This window comes from Rhincodon typus, chromosome 13, assembly GCF_021869965.1.
Source record: "Rhincodon typus isolate 14 chromosome 13, sRhiTyp1.1, whole genome shotgun sequence".
Taxonomy (NCBI): Eukaryota; Metazoa; Chordata; class Chondrichthyes; order Orectolobiformes; family Rhincodontidae; genus Rhincodon; species Rhincodon typus.
The window spans coordinates 52234800-52248036 of NC_063344.1; the positions used below are offsets into that span (position 1 = coordinate 52234800).

Here is a 13237-nt window from a genome sequence, read left to right on the forward strand (position 1 = left end):
CCCGAACAAAAACATTGTCAGAATAGTCCTCAATGATATGGGCAAAGGAATTCATACCCTACTTGCTTCTCTATCCCATCTCTTAATTACTTTACTATAGCAACTATCCCTCACCAGGTTGTGTTCATATCAATTGTTGTACACAAAGCAGCACTGTTTCTTTTGCAATCTGTAGTAAAGTCAAACTTTTAGACAAAGGATTGCATCCAAGCACTGCATTTAGAGTCAGTGGACCTTTAAATTTTAGTTTTCTCTTCCTCAGACTAATTCAGGAAATGTGATTACTTGTTCCTTACTCTGCTAGAACTCATTGGGGATTGCCAAATTATTCAAGATGATCTTGTATTATGTTGATTACTTGGAAAAGCAAATATATTTTTAAAAATTCAATGAACTGAAACACAAATAGGTATTGAACAATCAACCCAAACATACCGTCTTTTACTCGGACTGACAGCTATTAATACAGAAAGGTATTCAGATTTCATACAAAAATGAGTATAATCATGGACATTAAAACTCATGAGCAAATCTCAGGCAAGTAGGCAAATATAAGCTATATCACTTCCTTAAAGTCAAAGTCAATGTACAAATATTGGTAAATCTGAAACAGCATTCAATGAGAAGTACATTTGTGTGAACTCATCAATTGGTTCTCTCTAGCTGGTCAAGTAATATTGTGTGGCAGGACAAATGTGTATTTAGAAGCATGCAGGATTACCATATTCAATGCACACTAATGAAATTGCAAAAGCTTTTGCTAATACTCTGTTTTAATCCTTTGCAATGTCAAAAAGCATCCAAAGCACAAAGAACTCAGAATTAATGATCTTGTACAGAGTATGTACATACATTACTCACATCCAAGGATGCATAATGCAAACGGATCAAGCACACTTTTGGACTGGAACTGAACAGCAATATTGTTGCAAAGTAACAGTTTTTACCAAATTGGCATATTTACCTTAGATACATTGTAGGATGTGAAAATGTCACTACTGCAAAATTAATAAGTGTCAAGCAAAGTGGAAGCTGCATAATCCCAGCCCAAATGCAGACCAGGTTCTTCCAGGATGACACTCAGTAATGAGAATTAACCGTCAATTTAAAAAAAAATTAAAATGTCCTAGGCATTGTAGCTCAACACGAATCTCGTGCGTTTGAGATTTTGGATGGTTAATATTTAAAATAGATTCACACTTGCAAACAGATGCAGATGACTAAATTTAAAAAAAAAAAATCACATCAATTCTACTTTGCTGCAACTTTTTTCATGAAGTTATGTAACTTCATTTATGTAACTTCAGTATAACTTATCAAATGCACCCACAATTCCATTAGCTGTATTGAAAAATAATTTCATTTAGTTGTAAATAAATTGCGTGGGACACCTCCTTCAGTTACTTCGTCTTTATCTGTACACAGTGCATGAATTATCAGTTCTTAAACTTAATGTTTTACTTAGTTTCTTTTCCTAGATCGACAGAACCAGTTTATCCATTAAGAGATTTATATAAAGAAAACTGTACTCTATTCATATGGAGATCTTAAGGTCTCTTAGGGTTCACATTCACGATATGATCAAAGGCAAAATGAGATTTTAAAATTAAACGAGAAACATCTTGTTAAAGAAGTTTCAATAAATGCAAAAAACTTAGTTTGCAGGAAGTTAATTGTTTGCTGTACTAATAAAATCCAAAAATGCATATATTAACAGTACAGGTCTAGAAGCTGTTTATACTGCACAATGTACAGCTCTCAATAGATACTACGCTAGACTGAGCAGACTTGTGTAAGATTTTCTGTTAAAACCATTGATGATTTATGAAATACAACCAAATCAGAACAAAACAAAATTCACAAGGCAGAAAGGCCACAAAGTGCTCAAAGATTTTTTGTCATACGTTTTAACATATACTGGAGCATTACACACGTTTTTCTTCAAACTGCTCCATCTGTAGCATATTAACTTTTTTGTAGTTAACTGTGGGCTGATTACTTTATAACGCATTTTTTAAAATAGTAAATTTTGGTTTTTCAAGCAATGCAGCCTACATTTATCCCACAATAAGTAGATACAACATTAAGGGAACACTAAACAAATAAATTTTACATTATCTCGCTTTACATGTCAGATTTTAAGGCAAGTAAGCCACATCTAAAAATATTTAGGTATCAGATTTCTGCAGTCAGGTATTGAAGTAACTATTTCATGGCAGTGTAATATGGGAATCTGTTCCCATCAAGGAAATTACAAAACCACCATTTTTCTGCCGAGAGGGGTTTGTATATCAGGATCCTGACCAGAAGTGACTCATTTTGAATGTTATTCAAGAATTATAAAAAATAAACCCTAGCATCATGATCTCAACTTTGATTGAAAAATTTGATAAGTTTTCATTTGTCTCATCATTAAAATGGTTGCTGTAAACATTATGGGTTAGGATCGCAACCTGAAAATTGACTGCTGCCAATAAAATGGCAACATGTACATGGTAACAAGGGTAGATTCTATCCCCACCACACCAGTAGTGTCAGGTGAGTGAGGAGGTTGTAAAGAATTAAAAATGCTATTCAAGTCAAATGATTAAAATTGGGAGGTATGCAAAAAGAATAATATTGATCAAATAATGAAATAAGGAATCCCAAGATAATGTAAAATTTAAATTGTGTTCAACTGTTCCCTGCCAAATGAAGTAATTCGGTCTTTCCAATTCATTGCCATAGTGATGAATGCCAGCCTCTGGATTGGAGCAGATTTTCTTCAGGAATCAGAGAGAGACTTAACAACAGATTAAATCTTCATAACCGACTCGTACTTCTCGGTGGTAAAAATCTATTTTGGGTTTTCTGGTCCAGTCAAATCCTTTGGTCTTCCATGTTCTTACATTAAAACAGCATTTCCATTATCCTTCAAGCAGGTAAACTACAAGCTCATAGGTGGCCATCATTATAGCGGTGTTTGGAATCTGTCTGACCAGATGAGTGATAAGACCTCGGTAGAGGGATCTGTAACCTTCTTCAGTTATTACTAATGAGAATGTCTGAAAAAACGATCTGTACTTTGTTCCTTCTTCTCGTAGCCTTGTTCTTATGACCTCTGTGTAAAAAGAAATTTAAAATAAATCAATTTATGGTTAAAACACAAGAATCCTCATAGTGCCATTGTTCAATCTCATTCCACCTAGGATGTTTGCAGCCTCAATATTTTAATTTCAGTCTGTGCTAGAAATTCACAATGCCACTCAATTTATTTCATTTGCCATGACTGTATGCCCCCACCTTCCCCCAACACATTTGGGTCTGTTTGGCTACACATCTGTAGATGTGATTTAGAGAACATCACATTAGTTCTGAATAATGCAACTTTCCAAGCAATGTTGAAAAACATTAGAAAAAGGAAGAATTTGGTGATATGATTCATGACAAAAATAAAGTCAAAGTCAAAGTCAATGACTTTAATTTTACATCTAGGTTACCGAGCCCTAATTTCATTTCATTTTCTCATCAAGATCCATCGGAGGGGATCTCCCATTCGTCCACAGTTTACAGGCAGGTATGGCTTACCAGACCTAATATTTAATGGTTCATTTAATACAATATAAATTACAGTATTATATAACTTGTGGACCTCTTAAAAACTTTTCTTCATACGTTCAACTGGGAAAAGAAGTGAAGTAGGTGTGGCTTTGTACTCGGGCAGAAACTGGTTTTCACAAATTAAAGTCCCGCCAAAGTACCAACACATCTCATGCCCCAGCAAGGGACTGAACATTCTGGACCACTGCTACACAACCAAAGATACCTACTGCTCCATCCCCTGCCCACACTTCAGAAAATCAGATCACAGCGCTGTGTTCTACCTCGCAGCTTACAAGCAAGATCTGGGACAGGAGGATCCTTCACAAAAAGGAAGTACAATGCTGGTCAGAGGCAGTAGAAGACCGTCTCCAGCATTGCTTGGAATTGGTGGACCAGACCGTGATCGAGTGCTCAGCAGAAAACCTAGATTAGTGCACCACCATCACAGACTACATAACAAAGTCATCAATCCAAGTGTTCCCCTAATGTAAACCTTGGATGAACCAGGAAATCCACTCCCTACTGAAGACCAGACGTGCAGCATTCAAATTGGATGAGACAGACCAATTCAAGAAATCCAGGTATGACCTCCACAAAGCCATCAGGGATGCCAAGGGGCAGTACTAGACCAAGTTAGAGGCCCAAACCTTAAAAAAAGACTCCCGCCACCTATGGCCAAGGCCTAAACAACATTACGGAATACAAAATGAAGCAGAGCAAGATAGCAGACAAAGACACATCCCTACCTGATGCGCTCAATGCTCGGTTTGAGCAGAATGCCAGCAGTGCGGTGACACCTGCCCCGGCAGCCCCAGACACATCTGTTCCCTCCATCACTGCTGCAGAGGGCGTTTCCCACAGTTTCTCAAGGAAAGCAACGGGCCTGGACGGTGACCCCAGCTGAGCACTCAGATACTGTGCGGACCAAATGATGGAGGTAGTCACTAACATCCTCGACCTCTCCCTCCTACAAGCCAAAGTCCTCACCTGCTTCAAGAAGGCCACCATCTTTCCTATACCCAAGAAATCACATGCAACGTGCCTTAATGAGTACCGCCCAGTGGCTCTGACCTCAATAATCATGAAGTGCTTTGACAGGCTGGCCATGGTCCAGCACATCAACTCCAGTCTCCCAGCCTGCCACGATCCCCTACAATTTGCCTACCAATGTAACAGGCCCACAGCGGATGCTGTATCCGTTGCCCTGCACTCATCCTTGGAACATTAGGACAAGGACACCCACGTCAGACTCCTCTGACTATAGCTCCACCGTCAACACCATTATCCCCTCCAGAATGATCTAAAAACTTTGACCTGTGCGTCAGCTCTGCCCTCTGCGACTGGATCCTCAGCTTTCTAACCCACAGACCGAAATCAGGTAACTGCACCTCCTCCACAATAACACTCAACGCTGGAGCCCCCCCACCCCAAGGATGTGTCCTCAGTCCCCTACTGTGTGCCCTGTACACCCACAAATGTTGCCAAACTCCAAAACGAATGCCATCTACAAAATTTGCTGATGACACCACCGTAGTGGGACAGATATCTAACAAGGACATGTCAAAATTCAGAAGGGAGATAGAGGGCTTTGTGATGTGGTGCAATGAAAACAACCTCTCTCTCAACAATCGGGAAAACTAAAAGAACTGATCGTTGACTTCAGAGGAGAACACGTCCCCATCTACAGCAACAGAACAGAGGTTGAGAGGGTGGAGAGCGTCAAGTTCCTTGGAGTGACAATAACCGACAACCTGTCCTGGACTCCCCACATAGATGCGACAGTCAAGACGACACAGCACCTCTTCTTCCTCAGACGGCTCAGGAAATTTGGCATGTCCATAAGGCCCCTCACTAACTTCTACAGATGCGCCATTGAAAGTGTACTGTCCGGGTGCATAACGGCCTGGTATGGCAACTGCTCTGCCCAGAACTGTCAGAAACTACGGAAGGCGGTGTGCACAGCCCAGCCCATCACAGAAGTCAACCTTCCATCCATGGACTCTATTTACACAGCTCACTGCTGCAGAAAGGCGGCCAACATCAAAGACCTATCGCACCCTGGTAACGATCTCCTACGACCTCTTCAGTCAGGCAGAAGATACAGAAGCCTGAACACATGCTTGAGCAGGCTCAGGAACAGCTTTTTCCCAGCCATTATTACACTGAAATGGACTCACTAGCCTCAAATAATGCTGATCTTGCTAATGTTGATCTCGCCTAGCGATACCCTGTGCAATATAACCTGAATACCTCAAAAGTCTGTTGGATCCACAGATCCTTGCTTACTATGATCTGCTTGTACTGCTCACAAAGCTTTTCACTATATACTTTGGTACACATGACAATACCTCAAAGATATGCCCACAAAATTATATAAAGGGGGAATAAGGGGTTAGTAAGATAGCAGTAAGGATGTACCAATCGAATATTTTATTCAAAACCCACTATAGGTTTAGCCTATAATAATAAACAAACAACCAACAGCAACAAGGGGAGGGAGAGGGAGAGGGAGAGGTTCAGATGCAGAAAAAAAAACTAACCATGAGGATATGCTATACTGGTGGCACACGATTTAGATGTCGCAGCAGCCAACATTAGGGCAATAAAGTCCGAAGCATATTTTACAGAATCTTCTTCAGGATCCATGTTTGAAGAAGACTTTGATTGCAACAGTTTTTGCTTTATGCTTTCATAAATTACAAAATGAATCACAGTCTCAGAGATGCCAGCATAGGAAGCAGACATTCCTCTGTAGAAGCCTCTGATACCATCAGACTGATATACTTTTCGCACACATTCAAAAGCATTCATTCGCCTTTCACCTCGGTTCCTATAAAAGGAAAGACAGACAAAATAATGTCAATTTAAACATCTTTTTCCTCAATACCTTCTGAACTGTCCAACAGAAACAGAATTACAGTGCTGCAGAATTCTAGATCTTGGCAAAGTGATCAATCCTTTCTAAATGTCAAAATAGGTGCCATCGGTTTAACAGTGAAAGTACACAGCTTAAGATGCTTTGCAATTGAGATAAATGCTTCAACAGGTTTGCCCCAGTATTAAAGAAAAAATGTTTTTCTGAAAGAGGGAATGAAGGGTTGCAAGCCTGGGATATTGGTAGAGCAGGAGGAAGTTAGATCAATCAAGGCTTGAACAAGAAATGGAATGTGCAGTGGTGAGACAGGATGGTGAAATACTCAAAACAATAGGGGAAAAGGACCAATGAAGAAAAATAACTAAGTAATGTGTGGAGAGTCTGGAACAGTATCAAAATATGTACACAAATTCAACATTAATATCACAAAAATAAAACACGAGTTCCAATGCTATACAGATTAGAAAGGTAGGTTTATAGGAAAAACAGGCTATTTAGCTCCTCAAACCTGTTTCACCATTTAATAAAATCATTGCTGACCTGTGACCCAATGACCTATTCCATTCTTTCCCAATCTCAAAAAACAATTTATTATCAAAGGCACATCATCTCAGTTTAAAATATAGCAATTCAAGCATCAATTGTCATTTAGGGAGACAGTTCCAAGCTTCTACTAATCTTTGCATGTCGAAGTGTTTTCTAAATTCACTTTTGACACTTGTTTAACTCTCTGATAAAGGAACAATGTTAATTTGAATGAAAATATGTAGCATGTTAACAAACTTTTCCTTTCTCCCAATAAATATAAAAGAACGACATTAACCGAAGTAAAAAGTCTTATTTACCGCGCTTCCAGTTGCAAGCGTGTCTTTATTAGCCAGATTGGATTGGTGGCTGTAATAGCCGTAAAGCCTAGGAAGAAATAACAAATACTGAAACCAGGACTACGAACATTGAACTCAAGAGCATGATATAATTATCTGCTCAAGTTAAAAAACAGGTTTAAACGTTGTAGGTAGAATACACATGGGCAATTTAGGAAATTGGTAATGTTTTCATTTCAAAACAGGCCTATCCCCCCAGGTTAATTAAAAGAACAAAACGTGACTGATATGACGCAACAAAAAATAAAACAAACAAAACACATGCATAGGTAGGACTTCTCTTAGGTAAATTCTACTCCTCTCCCAGATTAGAAGGAATAGCCCCGGAGAGCAAAAAGGGTGATTTTTGTTTAGGGTGTGTGGTGGTGGTAGTCTAATGGATGCACATGACGAGAACTGTTGTGGTCGTAGGGGGATTGAAAGAGCCTTCTTTTTGAATGCTTTAATCTTAAGAAGAACTTTCCCAAAGATAGAAAAAAGGCTCTATTGTAACTTTACTACCAGAGAAAGGTACTCATCAATTGCTGATGCCACTAAAGTCCATCATTTACTTCTTGCATTGAATGGAAATTATAAATATCTGAATATGGTTGGACGTAATTAAAATAATAAGTCAAAAAAGCTAATCCAAGGCAAATTCTTTTTACAAGAACTTGGAATATTTGATTTCATTTCAAATTTAATTTTTAAAATTTGGAGAGTTCTAACAGCTCGTCAGGCAAAAGCAAACAACCTGTAAAGATTGTGAATTAAGAACAATTATCCAAGTTTATTCATGGTTGTTGATCGCTGTTAGAAGGGCAGTCAACTGAACTAAGTCATCCCCAGGATGAACAGAGTTAGCTTACATTCCTTCCACTGGCCCTTTTACAATCAGAAAGTTGGACATGTGTTAGTGAAGATAAGAGCACCACAACGATCGTGCATGGTAAAATAACCTATCGATACTCATTGTGTAGGATGACATTGACAAACAACAAATTGAGCATGGTCGCAGAGGGCTGTTATGTTCATAACCAGTACAAATCAACTTCCCTTGGAAATGGAGGAAAGAAAATTAGAAGAAGCACGAACCATTTGCTGGCACCTGACACACACCACAGTTGTGTTAGTTGCTCACGGGAAAATGAACAGGAATAATACGCACCTCAAATGAGGACGCGTACACAGAAAAAAAAAAAAGGTATATTTATGCCAATTAAATCTACAAACAATTCTTAACTGAGAAAATATTGATTAAGCATATCATACATTACTATGGAGAAATTAGCTCAATCTCAAAACATTTACGTTCAAGTTAGATTTTAAAAAACACTGCAAAGTGTTTCTTTGCATGGATGTACAAGTTCCAACTGTCAACTAAATGTCCAGGAAGCTTTTGGTGTTGATTTTCAACTTTGCAAGAAAGACAACCCAACTAATTCCTCCTGTATTTGCCATACAGCAAATGATCATCGTCAGCTTGTTAATTCTGCTTTTAAAAATTCTTAAAATCGTTTGAGTATCAAGTAGCAATAGGTTTAATTTTACAGCTCGCTGACCACACCAAGCTCCTGTCACCAACACGGTCAGAAGTAACATTTCAGCTGGGAAAGGACCATGCCACTGTCACCAGTTATAGTTTCGTACATGATATATGAGAACATAGTCATAACTGGGAGCTGGTCAGGGGGTTAAAGCAGAGAGATGAACTGGTGATGTAGGTGTCATGGGCAAAGGTCAGCATTTGTTACCCATTCCTAGCTGCCTATGATATAGCATTAGTAGACATTATTTTTAAATCATTACAAAGTGATAGACAGAGCAAGTGGGTGTGTGCGAGTGCGAGGCTAAGAACATTAGTGAGCGAGTAATCCTTTGTCAGTTACTGATTTAAGAGTGAAATCTAGTTAAGAAATTTACCCGTTTTGGTGTTGGACCATGGTTACGTGCAAGGTAGAGTTATGGGTTTCCTACCATAAAACAGGATTAGTCTAATTGGGTTTAGAAAATTCCTAGAATTTTTTCTTCAGAATTGCCTAAGACAAGCAGACATCGAGAAATGATCTCCACCATTTATTTCTGAATCTGAAGGTTACTGTATTGAATGTTTTAAGTGGTGGCTTGGCATAGTGTCACTAAAATACACACAGCAAGAGTTTATTTACATACCAGACATGAAATAAAAGAAGAAATGCACTATGCACTTTCAAAAATGAAAAGTTGCATCCAAAATCTGGAATAACAAACTAATAAATACTACCGGTACACATTACACGATAGGCTGCAATCAGTGCTCGGTTCAGTACTCAGAGTTAAAGCTAGCCGTTATTTCTGCTTACACTGACGATAGGATGTGACCTGCTGGTGTGCAGCATGGGATGACAGGATTTCACGCTTTTCTTGGGAGAAATGTACAGTATGCCTAAAATAGACACAGGCTTTCTGTATCACAAGAAGGTGACCTTATGAGATGAACTTGCAATACTGTACCTTTTGGTCGAACTCAAATAATTAATTGCAAGTCTCATTCAAGTTGAGATTTCTCCCCCCTCTTGAACGACTGAATTAAAAAAAAAAAAACAGGGCCAAAAGGTGATAGTGAAAAAGTTTATCCTTAAACATTGGAGTACTGAATTTTTTGCTATTTGCAGCATAGCTTAGACCAGAAAATACCATTAATGGAACGCTCTTACAAAAGACTGTTACAGAAAGATGGAAAATCATTTGTAAACAAATAAAAATGCTAACCTTGTCTTATAACTGTAGCAAATACAGACAGAAGTCAAAAAAAAGTGTACATCAGAAGCCTTACGTTATTACATTTTCATTTGTGGAAGAGAGTCTACAAAGTAACCATATAATAAAAAAACTACAATTATCTGCAAAAACCCTATTATCTTGGAATATCCTGGTTTGTGCTCAGTGACATTGCCAAGCAGGATAACAACATGTTAAAAAAATAGGAATGCTTATCAATGGCAATGTTAATAAACCCCTGCTCACGAGACAACAATTTTGTTTCAACAATAGAATATATTTGCATTGAAAATAAAACCACCAATTTTATTTGGATATGGCCATACGAACATAAAACAATTTGGTTAAATACTTTTCTAAACTCTTGCATTTCGTTATCAAAAACTCATTAAATTTTGCAACTCGTTTCTTGTTATTGTATTGATCAGAATCCTGTCAGTTTTTTGGTATTTCATTGAGGAATCTGTCCATTCCCAACAAAAATCAAATGTATTCACTCTTCTCAAACAAAGCAATATTATAAATAGAACAAACATCACAATGCTCAGGGTAAAAGTCACATTAGATTAATCTCTTGCACACAAATCGTTATATTCTATTCAAGGGTCAAAGGATGAAATGTTGTCTTGTATGGTTTGTACTGGAGTAACCTTTGTTTAGTTGTTGGTTAGAGACAATTTCTATCTATTAAAATTCATGCAATCACATCAATAAATATTTTGTGCTTGCCAAATTTAATGAATTAGTTGGGTCAAAGACAGATAATATACCTCAAAAGTTTTCAAAGAGCCACATCATGATCAAAAAATTCAGACTAATCATTGCAATGTCTGTTCCAGCCTCTGGTCTTTTACACGGTCAAAGAAAAAGTTACTAACAGTTGGTCCAGGAGACTTGGAAACAGTAAGGACTACAGATGCTGGAAGCCAGAGTCAACAGATGCAAAGCTGAAAAAACACAGCAGGTCAGACAGCAGGAAAGTCAACGTTTCAGGCCAGAACTCTGAAGGGTTTCAGCCTGAAACATTGACTTTCCTGCTCCTCAGATGCTGTCTGACCTGGTGTGCTTTACCAGCTTCACATCTATTAACAATTGGTCCACTTTGGGCAACTCAATTACACCTTTTGTGATTTTGTACAAAGCCACGCATTCTGGGATAGTAAAAAGTCTAAAATAAGAGCTGTATGCCAAGTGTAAGAAATACTTTCCAATCATATCTTAACTTGCTATGGCTCACCCTGAGCATTACCGGCAAATGTAGTTATCCACACTGAGCTTCAGCATGCTACTCAACCAAAAAATGCATGTCAGAAATAGTGTATTCCAACTTCAAATAGGTACAATTAACAAAAAAAATAGTTCCCAACAGATACGGTGGTCATATGCAATTAGATCTCATGATTGTTTCTTTTGGAAATTTTTCATTGACTTTTTAAAACAATTAAGGCGAAATTTATTAATGTTCTAAAATTCATGATAAAGAACAAATTGAGTTCACAAGCAAATTCTTTTCATGCATGTCCTGAGATCATAAATTGGGGATATTCTCACTTTAGAAGCGCTCCATTGACCATACTACCAATATGTGGTGCCATCAAAATTTTTAAACCCATTGTGAAATAGACTGCCTCCATGTCTCTGTCCCATTTGCCAATATCTCTGTCAGTACCGCGTTCTTGTTGCAATGTTCTCTTTTTCTACTATAATTTCAGTGGCACAGTTTAAAAACAGGCATGCAAATTGGCAAGAAAAAAAACAAGACATAAGAAATTGGAACAGTTTAAAAATCAGCAAGAGGACGACTACAGGATTGATTGCTTTGAAAACAGTGTGACAGTAAGCTTGCAGAACTGACTGCAGAAGTTTCTACAGGTAAGTAAAGAGAAAAAAAGATTGGTGAAAACTAATTGGATCTCTTACAGTCAGAAACAGGTCTATTTATAAATAGGAAATATAGAAATGGCTGACAAACTAAATTCATATTCAGGTCTGTCTTCACAAAAGAGGATATCAATAATATACCAGAAGTAATGGGGAACACAGGATTTAGTGAGAAGAAGGAACTGAAGCAAATCTGTATTAATAAGAAAATGGCACTGGAGAAACTGATGTGATTCAAGGCTGATAAACCTCAGGACCTGATAATCTACATCTCGGAGTACATAAGGAAGTGGCCTTAGAAAGGAAGAGTGGATGCATTGGTGGTCATCTTCCAAGATTCTTTAGACTCTGGAACACTTCCAACAGACTAGCTACTCTCCAATGTAACCCCATTAACTAAAAAAGGGAGGTAGAGAGAAAACAGGGAATCACAGACCAAATGAGTCTGATATCAGTAGCAGGGAAAACGCTAGAGTCCACTATCAAGTATTTTATAACAGAGCCCTTAGAAAGCAGTGGCAAGGTCAGACACAGTTGGCACGGATTTACGAAAGGGAAATCATGTTTGGAATTTTGAGAGCACATATTAATGGAGTCGATCGGAAGAGCCAGTAGATATGGTTTATTTGGACTGCAGGCTTTCAAAACAAAAAAAGTCCCACGCAAGGGATTAATGTGTAAAATTAAAGCACATAGGATTGGAGTACTCAGAGATAGAAAATTGGTTAGTAGACAGGAAGCAAATTAGGGAAAAAAAAAGGTCTTTTTCTGAATGGCAGGCACTGACTGATGAGTACCTTGGAGGTCGGTACCAGGATCCCTGTCATTCACAGCATGTGTTAGTGATTTAGATGAGGGAACTAAAAGGTAATATCTCAATTTGCAGATAACACAAAACTGAGAGGAAGGGTGAGCTATGAGGAGGATGCAGAGATGTTGCAGTGTGATTTGACAGGCTCAGTCAGTGGGCAAATGCTTAACAGATGCAATATAATATGGATAAGTTTGAGATTATCCACTTTAGTAGCAAAAATAGGAAGGGAGAGGTTATTTGAATGGCAGTAAATTGAGAGGAGGAATGTTTGACGAGACTGGAGAGTCCTTGTGCAGTTATTGAAAGTAGGCATGCAGGTGCAGCAGGCGGTAAAGGCAGCAAACTGTATGATGTCCTTTGGAGCAAGAGGATTCAGGTACAGGAAATGGAGTGGTTATATGCAGGAGGGAGTATGTTCCCAAAGGTGTTTTTTTGTTGGGGGGGGGGGGGGGGGGGGGGGGG

At 38.4% G+C, this 13237-nt stretch overlaps 1 protein-coding gene across 1 annotated transcript in view; it reads right to left on the reverse strand.

The window, feature by feature from the left end:
* Nucleotides 1-7: 7 nt before the first annotated feature.
* The window catches only part of LOC109926979 (solute carrier family 25 member 36-A), a 16573-nt gene continuing 3343 nt past the window's right edge, over nt 8-13237 (reverse strand). The window contains exons 3-5 of the mRNA XM_048604118.1: nt 7303-7369; nt 6123-6412; nt 8-3100 (exon numbers count right to left, since the gene is read on the reverse strand). Coding sequence (XP_048460075.1) covers nt 2907-3100; nt 6123-6412; nt 7303-7369 — 551 coding nt within the window. The 3' untranslated portion in view covers nt 8-2906. The remainder of the gene's footprint in view (nt 3101-6122; nt 6413-7302; nt 7370-13237) is intronic.